Raw genomic sequence first — 16,623 nt, 5'->3', positions numbered from 1 at the left:
TGCAGGAGGGGACTTGGCAGGGGTTAGGGTGTGGGGGCTGTGATGGCTCTGGGAGGGGGTTAGGGTGTGGGAGGGCGTTCTGACCTGGGGCAGGGGGTTGGGGTGCAGGAGGGGGTGAAGGGCTGAGGTGCAGTCTCTGGGAGGGAGTTTGGGTGCAGGAGGGGGTTCTCACCTGGGATGCGGTACAGGAGGGGGTTTGGGTTCCAGCTGGGTGGCACTTACCTCAGGCAGCTCCTGGAAGCAGCCGGCATGTCCGGTTCCTAGGCAGAGGGGCCAAGGGGCTCTACACGCTGTCCTTGCGTGCAGGTGCTGCGGTTCCCAGCCAATTGGAGCTGCAGAGCTTGCGCTCAAGGTGGGGGCAGTGCACAGAGCCCCCCTGGCTGCTCCTGTGCCTAGAAGCTGGACATTCCAGCCATTTCTGGGAGCCACGCATAGCCATTTAGCCCTGCTGAGACTGGAGTTTTAATGACCTGGTCAGCAGTGCTGACTGGAGAGCCAGGGTCCATTTTTGACTGGGCATAGTAAACCACCTCCCCAAATGGTATTAGCTCTGCTGACAGAAGCACTCTTTTGCCAGCACAATTGTGTCTACAGTGAGGGTTTTGCTGACACAGTTATGTCAGCTAGGGAGAGTGGGGTTTTTTCTTCATACCCCTGACCGACATGATTATGCCAACACAACTGTGCAGTGTAGACTGGCCCAACCTTCTCCTTCTCACACATTAGTACAAGGCAACATAATGACTTTGTTCAGTAATAGTTAAAAATCAGAGCTATCCTTCACTCAGAAAAAAGGTATGTTCCTACCTCATAACTAACATGAGCTAAAATCTTAGTGAAGACAAGGAAGTTTGTAGTTTTAAAATGTTACCAGGTTAAGTTAAAACTGTGTGGGAGCCTAGAATATACCTGCTAAGTCATTCCTCTTTCTGGAACTCTTAACTTTACAGTATTATCCATCTTAAGCAATTAAAAATCATGAGACAAGCCCCAAAACATGAAATTGGCTTCAAAGTAATGGGATTTTTAAAACAGTAATATGGAGGGAAGGGGAAGGAGAAGGATTGGCATTTGCCTTCTGATTTTTGAGCCTTTATGGTTCACTTTTTTAAACGCTTTTACGCTTTTCTTTGAGACCATGAGGACTAGACACTTATTTTAAAAAGTATGCTGACATTCTTGTGTAATAACATCACTCCACAAACTGGTGCTTTTAAACAGACAACAAATACTGTGCGCCTCACAAAATCATGAGTTGGTAAGACTGTTTCTCTTAATTATATTCAGTTTCATTGCAGCTCTTTTAATATATTAATTTGGGACATGGCAATTAGTGAGCACATTAAGTCTGTAAAGCTGGGTTGCCAAAATATGGCTTTCCCTACAAGTTCTGCAATATAACCAACAGCCACCCTCATTTTTAAACATATGGATACAATTTGTAGAGACAATAAATGGCATGTGATGCTTAGCCCTGATCCAAGTGATCAGGTGTTAGAACAATTAATGCTGGGGCCTGTAGTCTCCCTGGCATACATCTCTATTAAAAATGAAGGTGACTGCACATTTTATGCATAGTGGCCCCTTGTTCACTGGACAAATTGCAAACATAGCTTTGTTTGTTCTCATCTTGGACTAGACTTGGTCATTGGTCAAGCCGCCAAATTTCTCAATCTGAAGATCCTACATGAAGAAAATTTTCATGATCTGGACACTGCAGAAATAAACATTCATCCAGATAGAAGGAAACCGGAGATCTAGGAACACAAACCATTTTTCTAAAACAGTTTAATAAAAAATTGTGACGATTCCTGAAAAACTGGGGAAACCCAAAGCATAGAGTGTGTCACCTGTCTCAGTCACAAAGAAACACAATAATCAAAAAGATATTTAAGTTTAATACAAATTTTATACAAAGAAAATGTGAAAAAATACTTCCATATGCTAAAAGCAATTATGCTTCACAAATAAGGCCAGCTAGGCTATTTTTGACACAACTGCAATTCACGAATATTCTGTTCTCGATTTTTTTCTTCCTCTAATGTGGGTATCTAGCTGGAGACTGTACAAACTGCATCCTTTTATAAACAATGGGAGAAATCAACATGACTAAAATGTACAACAAAATGTACTGGAATGATATAATACAGTTAATTTTCTCATATACATACATCACCTTTGCTTTGTTCAATGCTTTCGTTTTACACAACATACAAAATGATACTACAGTATAAGTGTAACAGACAGAATTTTCATGGGTTACTTTCTCTCATACTGTACTGTTTCATGCTTACATAAAAACATAAATTCCATCATATAAATAATACATGCTCTAGCCCAGCATCAAAAGTCCTTTGCCCATGTTTCCTGATACATAGTCTTCTCCAAATCAAGTTCTTGTTCCATTTGAAAAGCATTTCAAAGTTCTTTATAGAGGATTTTAAAAAAAACTGAACTATGAACCATAGGAAAAAAATCCACCTTTCTCACATCTGATACTACTGATCAGAAATCGTTACCAACTAGTTGGTATTATTCTTTCTACTCTTCTGCTGTTAGGCTGAATGAAATTTAAGCTGTTTCCTGTAAACAATATCATTTTTAACAGTCTGGTCACTGTAAAAAAACAAAAAATACCCTCTTTGTGTACTTCAGGTCCACAGATTGGAAATTTCATAATTTGCCTAATAAAATGAATTTTTAAAAGGTACATTTTTAACTTTAGTTGCACAAAAAGATATTTTAATTGAGTTTCAAAGTGCACAATTGTTTTAATTACCAAATGCAAATTAAGATGATCAGATTCTCTCTTGATAACTAAAAAGTAAGTGATTTTATGTGCAACTGCAGTTCCTTAAGTCCAGTTTTCAATGTTCGTTCATGATAAGGCTGTTTTAGTCTTTCCTTTACCAACTTCAAACACTCTTTATAAGTTAAAGTCAATACAAATATAAAAAGGAGATGGTACTCTAACTTTAATGACATCCACAAATTGTACATTATTTACAACCGAAGCATAGATTTAACATGGATCTTACCTGTCCTCAGCTTTTTAAAGCCAGCGCTAATGCTTTACATTAATGTAGTGTAGTTAATGCTTTGTACACATATACAAAGCTAAAGTCTGAACCTTTGAGGTTAATCCAAAGAACTGTGTTTATTTCACATTTCTATTAGACAGATTTTTATTAGTTATTTATTCCAACAGTCGCCTGGGCTTCTTGTTAGTAGTTAGACTCTTCGTACTTGGACTGGCATTGTGGTCTGAACATACTGAACTCCAGTTCTCATTGCCACTGTCCCAGCAGAAGGACTTACCACTACAGGAATGGTCTGTGGATTAAAACCAAGCAAAACACATATTGTTATATTAAAGGTCACATTCACACCACCACAGAAATAGAGCCCATTATTTTCCAGTGAAAAACTAGAAGTAGGATCTTTTATTTAAGATTTATCACCTTTTCTTACCACATTTTTGCCCCACCAAAAGGCAGAGTGTAACATCTCCTCAACTTCCCTACAGCCAATTATTATGCTATACACAGGGACAGGTGGTTCCTATGGTCACTGTAAGTATTCTGCCTATTCTTGAAGAATTCAGTTCTCAGTGTTAGCCCATCCAGTGGTACATTTCCCGAAACTAATACAGAAGGGGACTGTGAAAATGCTTTGTTACCTGGAAAAACATATTTGTGACTAATTGAATTGGAATACAAAACATATGAGTTTACAGGTGCATTTAGGGTTTCACAGTTACATTCTGTTCTCCCCAGAAAAGATCCCCCCCCGTGTGCGCTTACACACAGGTGAGAATGAAAAATATATGTTTGGATAAAAACAATAGCATTTATAATACTGCAAACATACTTTGCACAAATCAATTAATAACAAAACCCTACTATTATTGGGAATTGCCTTTTGCCACTCTTAGGCTTTGTCTATACTACCACTTTTGTCGGTAAAACTTTTCTTGTTAAAAAACCACACCCCTGTACCAACATAACTTTCACCAGCAAAAGTGCTGGTGTGGCTAGCGCTATGTAGGCAGGAGAGTGTCTCCTGCTAACACAGCTAAGGCTGCTCATTGAGGGTGGTTTAATTATACCGGCAGGAGAGCTCTCTCCTGCTGGCAAAGAGCGGCTACACAGGAGACCTTACAGCGGAAGAGCTGTAGCGGTACAGCTGTGCCGCTGTACGGTCCATAGTGTAGACACAGCTCAGTAAATACATTAATTTAGAATAAAACTTTGAACTTCTGTCACGGTTTCCAACTGAAGGTGTCAAAGTGCTTTATACACATTTGCAAATTGAGTCTCATGACACCCTGTCTGGTAGGTATTTTATTCTATAGCTAGAGACGCTAGACACACAGAGGCACAAAAAGGTTAAGTGACTTGCTCAAGGTCACACCAAATCTCTGGCAGACCTGGGAACCAGATCTCTGTACTTTAACCTTCCTCCAGAAACGTAAGTCAGTTTGGAAGCTGCAGTACTGAGCAACCTGTAAACTATATTCTGACACACTTCTTCTGAAGCCCAACTGGTGATCAAATAGCTGCATCAGTTTCAGTTCAGAAGGTTTTAAAGGGAAAGAAACAAGGAGCAAAGGCTTTTTGGGGAATTGAAAGGGATGCACAAGTCTTCCCTCTGACATGGGATATAAAACTCCACAGAAGACAGAAGAAGAAATGCACATTTTCCACAGTGTTTTATACTGGTGACTTGGTAGTATTCAGCAAATGTAGCTATTGTCCTGGCTAGGTAGGACTTCAAAAGCTGGAATATTTGTGATAAATTCAGTTCATTGCAGAAGCTGCAACATTTCCGCAGAAATGGAAAGATGACAGATTTAGCACTGTTTTGATTCCAAGAAGAATAAAAAACCAAACATGGAATAAGTTTGCTAAGTAAACTCAAGACTAAAGCCATTTAGTAATCAGGATGACTTTAGATGTGCAAAGGTTTATTGGAAGCCCTTCAGAGTAAGGACCCTCAAGTGGGAAACCAATTGGTAGTTAGAGAACTAGAAAGTGAGACTGTGTCTATGCTACAGAGACTATGTCTACACTAGAGATCTTATAGTGGCACAGCTGTACTGCTGCTGCTACACCACAGTAAGGTCTTCCGTGTAGCTCTCCCATCAGCATAATTAAACCACCCCCAATGAGTGACAGTAGCTATGTTGGCGGGAGTGTGTTTTTTCACACCACTGACCAACAAAAGTTCAAGTGTAGACATAGCCTGCGCCAGCATATGCTGGCTTAACCTGTAGCATGGACACAGCCTATATCGATGGAAGGAGTTTGTCCATCAGTGTAGGAACACCAACCACATCCCTGAATGAAGTTAGCCACATTGATGGAAACATTCTTCCAATGACATAGCTGCACTGGGGATTAGGTCGGCATAGCTACGTTGGTGAGGGTGTGGGTTCTTTCACACCCCTGATGGATGTAGCTATGTTGACGTAATTTATAATTCTGGAGCAAGTTGAGAACGCCCCTAGAAAAGTGTCTATTAGTAGTAAAAGTAAGGAACTTAAATTTGCTATCTGGATCTTTTAAAAACACATATTCAGATAGGAATAGTCCTAATTTTTAATCCCTGTTTTACTGATCAAGGTGTGGTATGTGTTAAGACTCCTTAAATGTGTTGTGGTTATTTCCTCAGAGTTAAATTTTCAGCAAAGCCTCTCCACAAAAGTACACATTTGTGCATGCTCAGGCATTAGACTATTTAAAGGATACGTGGCTGTATTAGCACACACAAGTTGTTTGCAGCTGTGCAGAGCAGATGCAAGTATGTGCACGTACAAGCAAGAACCTAAAACCTTTTAGGGTTTTCAGATTCCTTTTTATTCAAGTCACATACACACTCCATATTCAGTAGGTCAGTTGTGGAAGTTACTGCCATTTCCTGAATGCTCGAAGAGGCCAATTTAGGATATTCTTTCACAAAGAAACTAACTTGGTTTGATGCCTGCAGTCTGATTTCAGAACAGTTATCATGGCTTCTCACTGGTTCTGGGAGTCTGTCAGGGTAATATAGGGCCAACCTTGCAATAGTGCTAAGTACTTTCTTAAGAGGTGCTGAGTGCCCTCAGTTGTGATTAAATTAATGAAACAGCTGTTGGGAAGGGGTTTCTGTTTTTGTAAATCATGACATCCAGCAAGAATATCCTCAGAATGACAGAATTAATGGATGGGACACGATGGTTGTGCAATACTGTATGAAAAAACACAAATAACTTCTATAACAAAGCAACCATTAAGATCACAGTATGAAAATGAACTAAACCAGCTTACATGAACACTGGCTGAGTTACTTTTACTGTCCACCACCCAAAAATGGGGAATATATGATGCTAAGTGTCAGTGAGACACTAGCATTTTTCCCTGTTGGTATGATGAACTTTAGCTCAGATTCCACACTGAAATCAAAGTGCAGCATTAGGGAGCATTACATGGAATTTAAAGTGCTATGTTAGGGAGCTTTAAACATTAAATGGAGCTCAATTCCGTCTCATCTCTGGTGAGTGCACCAGGAGAAGATTAAAGTGCCTTTGGCACATTTGGAGTGGAAAAAGAAAAGTGGGGATAATCCCAGTGACATAGCCATCATTTCCTCTCTCAGTTACACAGGTCCTGATGACACACATTTGAGACACAATACTGATGAATGCAGATTAGCTGCTCCTTCTGCCTTCATAGTTACTGCAACATAAGGCTAGAACTCTAATATAGCAATATTATACAAAGCTCTTTAGGATACCACAGGAAAAGATGCTACATAAAATAAATGCTATATTTACCATGATGTCTTGGTCAAATAACCAAAATCAAAAGGGTAAACAACATTAACATTCTAATGCAGACGATGGTCTGACTATCCTCAGTGCCTTAAGTATATATGCCCAGTGGCTTTTCCCAGTTCCTTGTAATAACCAAACGATGAAAATGGAAGGCATGAGAAAGATGGAATGTTGCACAGCAAAATAAGGCATTTTGCACTGCAAACTGAGACTTGATACCAGTGAATTCATATCCTGATACAGCAACAAACAGGAAACGACCCCCAAAAGATATTGAGCTATTTTAATGCCAGGAGCAGTTCTATTGCAGACTTTAAATGATGATGGTGTACTTACAATTGTGGGTTGAGTAGTTGGAATATAGGTGGTGGTCTGCGGTACCTGGACCAGTTTTATAGGCTGGTTGCTTGTCACACCTGTTGCTATCTGCAGAGACAGCACAGGTAACCTCAGTAAAAGTCTCAGCTTTTACATAAATTCCACCTAATTTATTATTACTATTATAATATGAAATTTATGTTGGATGTTGTGTCAAAAATTTGCATCTTAATGAATTCACAGGTTACTTTTGTTAAAACAAAATTCAAATTATGAACATGATCAATGTACACAGCATGATATTTCAGGTAGAACAACTATGTGAAAGAAATTCTAAATTTAAAAAATGGAACATTCCATGGCAGAAGTCTTAGGTAACTGACTTTTCTCCCTCCCTCCCCCTGCAATAACACCGCATGATAAAGAAGTTTGTATTGACACAAACAATGTGTACGGACATCAACTGAGCCAGTGAAGCTCAATAGAGTTCACCAGTTTTAGTAGTGCATTCAAGTGAAACACACACTGCCTTTTTCTCTCCTCAAATATGGTTCCACCCCAAGTTACTCCCTTAGAAACCACATCAAACCTGGAGATCTAATTCCAGATGTTACCAATGATGCCAGAAATGAACACAGGTTTCTCTAGTGCACCACACTTCCCACTCTAGAGGACTAGCTCAATGAGATATCATGCTGGAATCACAATACTTTACAACATAATATTTTCTGTTTTTAACATTTTCAAACATTGTCAATGAGATATACATTGAGGTGGGGGAATGGATGGGGGGAGATATTGTGAGGGGCCAGCCCCCAATAAAGTTGTTGCTTTAATAGCCTTTTCTTGGCAGGGAGGAAGAGCATTACTGTTGAAATGGTTATTAGTCAAAACCCGCCTATAAAGTGGAATCCTTATTATAGACATTTATCTTGTATATGCAGTGATGGGGCCCTTTGCATCAGAGTACCTGCTCACCCTTGCCTGCGGAACACTGTCAGAGTAGATGGCAAGGAGGATTTCATGCTTGCACGCTGTTCTCTTAACTGTAGATCCAGCAGTGTTTGTGAGTGCTGCAGTCAGTATTGCTCAGCCCAGAAGGCAATTTGTATTATGTTTGAAAGATCCAGACCAGAAGCAACACTGATGGACCCTGGAGGGAGACAGGTCCAGTCCCCCTTGGCTGGAAGGATGTCAAGTCAACGTAAGGTCTTATTGGGGATGAGTGGAGGGGAAGGGGTGATCCTGGAGGACATCCTGCTTCTCTCCCTCCAAATGTAATAGTTTTGTCAAGATGGAGGAAAAATACTATTTCCTATCTCACTCACAAAATGACCCTCTAGAAATGTACAAGGGGCCAAAAATTATTGATGTCCCAAGGATGCCTTAGCCTCAGGTTTAAGAGAAATCAGACACATTCTTAGGCTGAAGTGACTGCAGTGATACTCACTGTAACACAGTCTTTGTTTTTATCAGCTGCACTGTCCTTTTCCTTTGGGGTGCTGGCTGTTTCTGTGGATGGAGGCTGTGCACTGGAGCTGGGCTGGGACGATTTATTTAATGTTTCTGAGTTCATTTCTGTATCTGTTTCTTGTTGGGTTGCAGTAGCTAAAATAAAAAAAAAGTTTTATACAATATAGCCACTGGAATCCACATCCACCCCTCCCCACTGGCACATCTGTGCACACATAAACGGACACCAATTCCACTGGCCCCGTATTTCATCACTCTGAGCAGCTGAGAGGTAGGCTTCCCAGAGGCAGATTACCTGACTGTGTGCAGGATTTCATATGCTCAGGCCAGTGAGCTTGCTGGCAGGGGTAGTCACAGTAGCTGGTATTCCAGCAGCAGTAGAAGATGGCCTCTTTCTTGCAGTTGGCACACCACTGCTTCTTCTTGGTTTCATCCACAGCTTGCTGCTTCTCCAACTCCAGCTGCTTCTTTACTTCAGCAATCAAACGATCACGCTCCTGCTCGAGACTTTGCCGCATCTCTGCCATTGTCAATTCTAGTTGAGACACAAAGAAAGATGAGTGTATATTTCTCCATCGGTAAGGTGCAAATTACCAGGCTCAAAATCTTGGGGCCATCATTTTTACCCTCTATTATTATTTATTATTTCTATTACAGTTAGCTCCTTGATGCCTCAGTTGTGCTGCATGTGGTACAAAGATGTACTCCCCCCCTGCTGCAGCTGCCTTGCACAGCCTTTGGCCTCAGAAGCCAAGAGTTCACTACTGCTCTGTGAACTAGTTTTCAACAAATAAACAGGACCATGGATCACACTCTTCCCTCCCAGAAACACAAATCCATCAATTCTGTATCCTGGCTCCTTTAGACAGAAGAGTCTGAATGTCTTCGCAAACACGGCTCTCCCAGGACATAATTGTAACAAGGTTAAAGTTCCAAAGCCAAAATGATTCCAGAAAGCTTTGAAAGTCATATTTACTTCGATGAATAAAATGAGATAGACACACAGAATTATGCATCTGCCAAAATTCAGTCCCCCAACCTTTATTTCCAGCACAGCTTCACAGGACACAAAGGGATGAAATAAGATACTATTACACAACTTTGTCCCCTGGACCTCAGGCCAGTTCAACACCACATGTTATTTAAAAGGGATTCAGGAATTCTGTAACTTGTGCTTCGCTGCAGCTTTCCCCCAGGAATCATTACATCAGCCAATGATCACTGAAGTACAGCAGTACTCTAACCATGCTCTCACTTCCTAGACTACATGGTGGTGGAGATGTGGGGACTGGGAAGAGGTGTCCTATAGCCAGCTATGCTGGTTCTATTCTTACTGAAAATCTCCCATGATGCGGAATCCTCAACTGCTGGTTTAAGTCAGTGTTTTGGCCCCTTTGCAATGCCAGAGTAGCATAAAGAGATGAGTATCTGTCAGTCAGTTTTTAAAATAAATGTTTTATCCTGGAGCAAGGGTTCTCAACAAATTTTTGGTGGTCTCAGAGTGCAGCTACCAACTCTTGCTGGTGGCCGCTCTGACATTTTTTCCTAAAATACTTAATTAACTTTAGGAAAAACAAATAAATATGCACATATACATGTCCAAATCATTATAATTTATTTAGGGAGGGTTTTCTTTTTGCAGACTCAGTAATAAAAATAATGTACAGTTGTCTCTATTCTTTGCTGATCCTAAACAGAATAGAAACACAAGGTGCTTTGTACATTCTTTTCTTTTTTCTTATTGTTTCTTTTGCTTTTTTTTCCTGGTTGCTTTTTTTTTTTTTTTTTTTTTAAAGACTTTCTAGTTAGTAAGTCTGCTGGGAAAAGTGATATTAACAAACATACAAATTAGGGCTGTCAAGCAATTAAAAAAAATAATCGCAATTAATTGCACTGTTAAACAATAATAGGATACCATTTATTTAAATATTTTTGTACGTTTTCTACATTTTCAAATATATTGATTTCATTTACAACACAGAATACAGAGTGCACAGTGCTCACTTTATATTTATTTTTCATTACAAGTATTCGCACTATAACAAAACAGAATAGTATTTTGCAATTCACCTAATACAAGTACTGTAGTGCAATTTCTTTGTCATGAAAGTTGAACTTACAAATGTAGAATTATGTACAAAAACTCTGCATTCAAAAATAAAACAATGTAAAATTTTAGAGCTTGCAAGTCCATTCAGTTCTACTTCTTGTTTAGCCAATCGCTAAGACAAACAAGTTTGTTTACATTTGCAGGAGATAATGCTACCCGCTTGTTTACAATGTCACCTGAACGTGAGAACAGACGTTCTCGTGGCACTGTTGTAGCCAGTGTAGCAAGATATTTACGTGCCAGATGCGCTGAAGATTCATATGTCCCTTCATCCTTTAACCACCATTCCAGGGGACATGTGTCCATGCCGATGACAGGTTCTGCTCGATAACAAGCCAAAGCAGTGCGGACAAACACATGTTCATTTTTATTATCTGAGTCAGATGCCACTAGCAGAAGGTTTATTTTCTTTTTTGGTCGTTCGTATTCTGTAGTTTCCGCATCAGAATGTTGCTCTTTTAAGACTTCTGAAAGCATGCTCCACACCTCATCCCTCTCAGATTTTGGAAGGCACTTCAGATTCTTAAACCTTCGGTCGAGTGCTGTAGCTATCTTTAGAAATCTCACATTGATACCTTCTTTGCATTTTGTGAAATCTGCAGTGAAAGTGTTCTTAAAATTTTTACTCCTGGGGGAATTCTGTATCACTGCGCAGGCACAGAAGTCATGTCCCCTGCAGATTTCTTTGCTTCTCCGCAGAAAAATGACTTCTGATGGGGAAGCAATGGGAAGTCGCAAAAACGGTCATGCGCCCTTTCCCAGGCAGCACAGGCAGGTTGGTTCGGGCACTCCAAGCAGCCAATAGAGATGTAAATCACCACCCAGGGGGGCTGTGCAGTCGTGTGTGTGTGAGAGAGATACTCTGTCCCTCTCACTCGCTATTGCAGCACATTTGGTGTGGAGGGGCAGGGCTTCGGAGTGTTTCTGAAGAGGTAGGTGTGGGACAGGCACTGTCCCCTCAGGCAGAGCAGGATGTAGCAACCTGCCTTCTTAGTGAATTGCTCCCATTCTCTTTGTGAATTCCCCTAGGAGTATAAAATAGGTGTAAAAGTTTTAAAGCTCCTTTACATTGCCAGAGTGGTGTAAAGGACAGGATGGCCTTATAAATGCTGACTGTGCTTTAGTGATTAGAATTGGTCTAAATTTTTGAACTGCAATGTGAGTTTGATTCCCCAGCCCTCACTTGGTCTTCAGTTGACTATGATGTAACACTGACAATATGGATGCATATATTTGTTGACTAATAACTATTGATAAAGAGTCAAACCTAGTTACATTACTGTTAGGCAAGGGGGTTTGGGAATTTCCTCCAATGCTCCCCACCTCCATTCTCCATCCATTTTATAGTAGTTTAAATAAATTACCAAAATAATTGAAACCAGAGTGATTATATTGTGTTATTTTGACAAATAAAGTATGAAGAATTTTGCAGAATTTTATAATATCATGTGCAGAAATTTTAATTTTTTGATGCAGAATTTTTAATGTTTTGGTGCAAAATTCCGCCAGCAGTATAAAATGGACAACATGTGCTGGGTCATCATCCAAGACTGCTATAACATGAAATATATGGCAGAATGTGGGTAAAACAGAGCACGGGACATACAAGTCTCCACCAAGGAGTTCAGCCACAAATGTAGTTAATGCATTCTTTTTTTAATGAGCGTCATCAGCATGGAAGCATGTCCTCTGGAATGGTGGCCGAAGCATGAACGGGCATACAAATGTTCTGAATACCTGGCCATGCAATTGCCTGTTCTCACTTTCTGGTTGCATTGTAAATAAGAAGAGGACAGCATTATCTCCTGCAAATGTAAATATACTCGTTTGTCTTAGCGATTGGCTGAACAAGAAGTAGAACTGAGTGGAATCATAGAATATCAGGGTTGGAAGGGACCCCAGAAGGTCATCTAGTCCAACCCCCTGCTCGAAGCAGGACCAATTCCCAGTTAAATCATCCCAGCCAGGGCTTTGTCAAGCCTGACCTTAAAAACTTCTAACGAAGGAGATTCTACCACCTCCCTAGGTAACGCATTCCAGTGTTTCACCACCCTCTTAGTGAAAAAGTTTTTCCTAATATCCAATCTAAACCTCCCCCATTGCAACTTGAGACCATTACTCCTCGTTCTGTCATCTGCTACCATTGAGAACAGTCTAGAGCCATCCTCTTTGGAACCCCCTTTCAGGTAGTTGAAAGCAGCTATCAAATCCCCCCTCATTCTTCTCTTCTGCAGACTAAACAATCCCAGCTCCCTCAGCCTCTCCTCATAAGTCATGTGCTCTAGACCCCTAATCATTTTTGTTGCCCTTCGCTGGACTCTCTCCAATTTATCCACATCCTTCTTGTAGTGTGGGGCCCAAAACTGGACACAGTACTCCAGATGAGGCCTCACCAATGTCGAATAGACTTGCAAGCTCTAAAATTTTACATTGTTTTATTTTTGAATGCAGGGTTTTTGTACATAATTCTACATTTGTAAGTTGCACTTTCATGACAAAGAGACTGTACTACAGTACTTGTATGAGGTGAATTGAAAAATACTATTTCTTTTGTTTTTTACAGTGCAAATATTTGTAAGCAAAAATAATATTCACTTTGATTTCAGTTACAACACAGAATACAATACATATGAAAATGTAGTAAAATATCCAAAATATTTAATAAATTTCAATTGGTACTCTATTGTTTAACAGTGCGATTAAAACTGCGGTTAATCGCAATTAATTTTTTTAATCGCAATTAATTTTTTTAGTTAATTGTGTGAGTTAACTGTGATTAATCAACAGTCCTAATACAAATATCACTTTTCACAGCAGACTTACTCAGTCCCAGCAAGCCCAGAGACAAATTAAGCCCTGAATAGGGAAGTGGTTACGGAGGCAGTGCAGCACTGGGACAGGCACTCGGGCCAAGGGTGATTGGAGAGGTTGAGCTCAGGGCCAGAGCCCATCACCTCACAGCCAGGGAATGGAGCCCAAAACCCCATGCCTGAGGATGGAGCCCGGGGATGGAGCCCAAAGGCCCATGGGTGGAGCCTGCCACCCACCACCCCTGGGCTGAAGCCCAACCCCACACCCCTGGGAAGGTGGGAAACACATACTGGCTGTCTGCTCCTCCAGCTTTTCTGTCTCCAGAAGTGGCCAGGGCCCAAACCACTGCTTTCACCCCCCACCCTACACCCCCCCACACCACCCAGGAGGCTGTGGTTGCAAGAAAAGCCCCTGGTGGCCATATTTGAGAAACACTGTCCTAGAGTCAAAAGAAAAGGAGTACTTGTGGCACCTTAGAGACTAACAAATTTATTTGAGCATAAGCTTTCATGAGCTACAGCTCACTTCATCGAATGCATGCAGAGTCAGTTACACTGAGTCAAAAAAGAATCTGAAGTCACCAATAACCCCACACACACCAATTTCATTGGGAGCAGGCCCAAACCTTGTGGGGTCCATTAGTGGAGGCTGGCTGAAAATGAGATCCTCACTTAGAATGTGGGAGACCCAAGTTCAAGTCCTTGAACCAGTAACTATTTATATTTATACAAAGTGGAACAGTGTCCACAGGAGATACTGAGAAAGACCCAAATAGCCGATAATCTAGTGGTTAGGGAACTCACTTCCAGTGCTGAAATCCCTTTTCCACATTAGGCAGAGAGAGGAACAGAACCATGGTCTCCCAGGTGAGTTCCCTAACCACTGAGCTAAAAGTTATAGGGGAGGCCCTTCCCACACTCCTGGCCATTTTGTGAATCTAGTTTCCTCTCCTTTCATCAAAATGAAATAGTTTGAGTCAGGTCAAAACAAAACATTTTATTTTGACATTTCTGAAATATTTCAATCTTTTTGGTCCAGTTGAAACAATTCAGCTAATTCAACACCAATATGCAAATGGTTTTAAGTTCACCAAAAGCGCTTGTTTGGTGAATTATTTGCTGAAATTTTTTTGCATAGCTCTAATTACTGTTAGTACTGTGTCTTTCAACAGATAGCCCAAAATAAATAGGTCAAAACATTCACTAATAAGTTAGGTCTCTTAACAGAGGTTATCCAATGATCCACATGGTTACTATACTCTTTCTCAGAAACCTTTTCCCAAACTTAACTCTGTTTCACTGGTTAAACTCAAAACTGTTTTTAACTGCTGTTTTCAGTAAAACAGCAACTGTCTAACTTACTGGATACATGCCCAGTAGCATCAGCACAGCACGTTCTGTTCTATTTTCTAACCCTTCACACATGGACAATTTGTTCTGTTGCATAAATGAACCAAACATACACCAGAGTGCTTGAAATCATATTATTTTAGGCTGTACTTTTCATACCAAGATTGTGTTTCATTTCTGAGAGTTCCTGCTGATGTAACCATTGAAGTTTCTCTATTTCGATTCTCAAACGACGAATCTGAAATATCGAAGAGATAAGATTTAATAAAATGGAAAATACAAATTTGGTGTATATAAAATGTAGCTACCTAATCATTTAGAAAAATTGGGCTTAGAGACAAAGGGCCTGATTCTCATTTACAATAAGGCCTCTTTTACATTGTTCTGGCAAAGAGATCTTAAGTGTAAATGAGAATTAGGCCTGAAGCATTCTGACCAATTAACCAAGGTTCCAGAATATCCATAAGCATCAATAAGAGAGATACAAAGCAAACTCTTGCTTGCGGGTGTTTCCTACCATAAACAAGGGCGAGACTTGTTTTAAAACTCAAAACAATGCTGCTCAACTTGGGTCTTATTCTTCTCTTATTTCCATCATTTTTACACCAACATAACTCTATTGACAACAATGGAGTCATTCCCAATTTACACAAATGTAAGAAAATGGAGTATCAGGCACCTTATCTCTAAAAACTGTTGGACTAAAATTTGTCAGGCTTCAAATGTATCTGATCTGAACCTAAGCCACATCCCTCAGTTTTGACTGTAGTTATTTATGTCTTATAATTTTTTTTAAATGGCCCAAGTATTCTAAAGTATGCTTCTTATTAATTTAAGAAGCATAGAGACTGGGGACATAATCACTCAAATGGATGATTTTGGATATGTTTTTTACACAGCAAAAAATAAAAGACCAGTGGCAGCAAGTCTCAGAACCCTTGTCAACTGACTGGGCCTTGCCCTAGCTGGCTAACAACAGCAGTTTAGACATTCAGGCTTGGGCTGGAGCCCGGGTTCCAGGCAAAAACCAATGAGGGGAAAGGGTCTCAGAGCCCGGGGTCCCGCTGAAACCCGAACATCTATACTCCTACTTTTAGCCCCGAAGTACGAGCCTGAGTCCATTGACTGGGCTCTGAGATTCACCGCCTTGGGCTTTTCTGTTGTTGTTGTGTAGACATACTCCTCCACTTCTGGGTTAAAAGAAGTCACTCCTGCTCCAGAGTTTTCTCTTCCTTATGTTCTAAGGCAGTTTGCATTACATAATAAAGTTTGTTCAGTTTTTAAAAGAAAACACATAAAAGCAGTGAGATATCACCTCTGAAAATAACTACTAACCGTAGCAGTTAATACAAAATACAATCCTTTCATCTAATAAATCCAGAGTTTTACACTGCAACAAAAAAATCCGATGTAATAAACGATGAATGATGATAAAATAATCAGGAGTCTTTGGAGAGAAATATCAAAGCTACACTGCGGTTTCTACAATGTGATCATGGGAAAGTGCAACTGTCTAAAACAAAATGAAACTAAACATAAAATGCTACATTACAATAGAGCGTAGTTTTGGACTTAAATCAGCCAAAAAAGAAAAAAATCTCCTCTTGAGCTAGGTTGAAGTGCTCAACTTTTTTATGGTAATGTTCTGTGTTTGTACAGTCCCGAGCATAATGTGGTATGGTCTCTAACAAGGACGCCTAGGTGCTACCACAGAACAACAACAAAGGTACTTGTATCTGTGACAAAAG

At 40.2% G+C, this 16,623-nt stretch overlaps 1 protein-coding gene across 10 annotated transcripts in view; it reads right to left on the bottom strand.

Annotated features, from left to right (window-relative positions):
• Positions 1-1,839: 1,839 nt before the first annotated feature.
• The window catches only part of ZMYND8 (zinc finger MYND-type containing 8), a 122,407-nt gene continuing 107,623 nt past the window's right edge, over positions 1,840-16,623 (bottom strand). For 4 of the 10 annotated variants that reach the window (XM_074970057.1, XM_074970056.1, XM_074970060.1 and 1 more), the window contains 5 exons: positions 15,035-15,113; positions 8,901-9,140; positions 8,583-8,740; positions 7,151-7,240; positions 1,840-3,333 (listed from right to left, as the gene is read on the bottom strand). In XM_074970057.1, the coding sequence (XP_074826158.1) occupies positions 3,232-3,333; positions 7,151-7,240; positions 8,583-8,740; positions 8,901-9,140; positions 15,035-15,113 (669 nt within the window). In that variant the 3' untranslated portion in view covers positions 1,840-3,231. The remainder of the gene's footprint in view (positions 3,334-7,150; positions 7,241-8,582; positions 8,741-8,900; positions 9,141-15,034; positions 15,114-16,623) is intronic. The other 6 variants (XM_074970061.1, XM_074970062.1, XM_074970063.1 and 3 more) reach the window with 3 other exon arrangements.

This window comes from Natator depressus, chromosome 13 (genome assembly GCF_965152275.1).
Source record: "Natator depressus isolate rNatDep1 chromosome 13, rNatDep2.hap1, whole genome shotgun sequence".
Classification (NCBI taxonomy): Eukaryota; Metazoa; Chordata; order Testudines; family Cheloniidae; genus Natator; species Natator depressus.
This window is presented reverse-complemented; position numbering and strand designations above follow the sequence as displayed.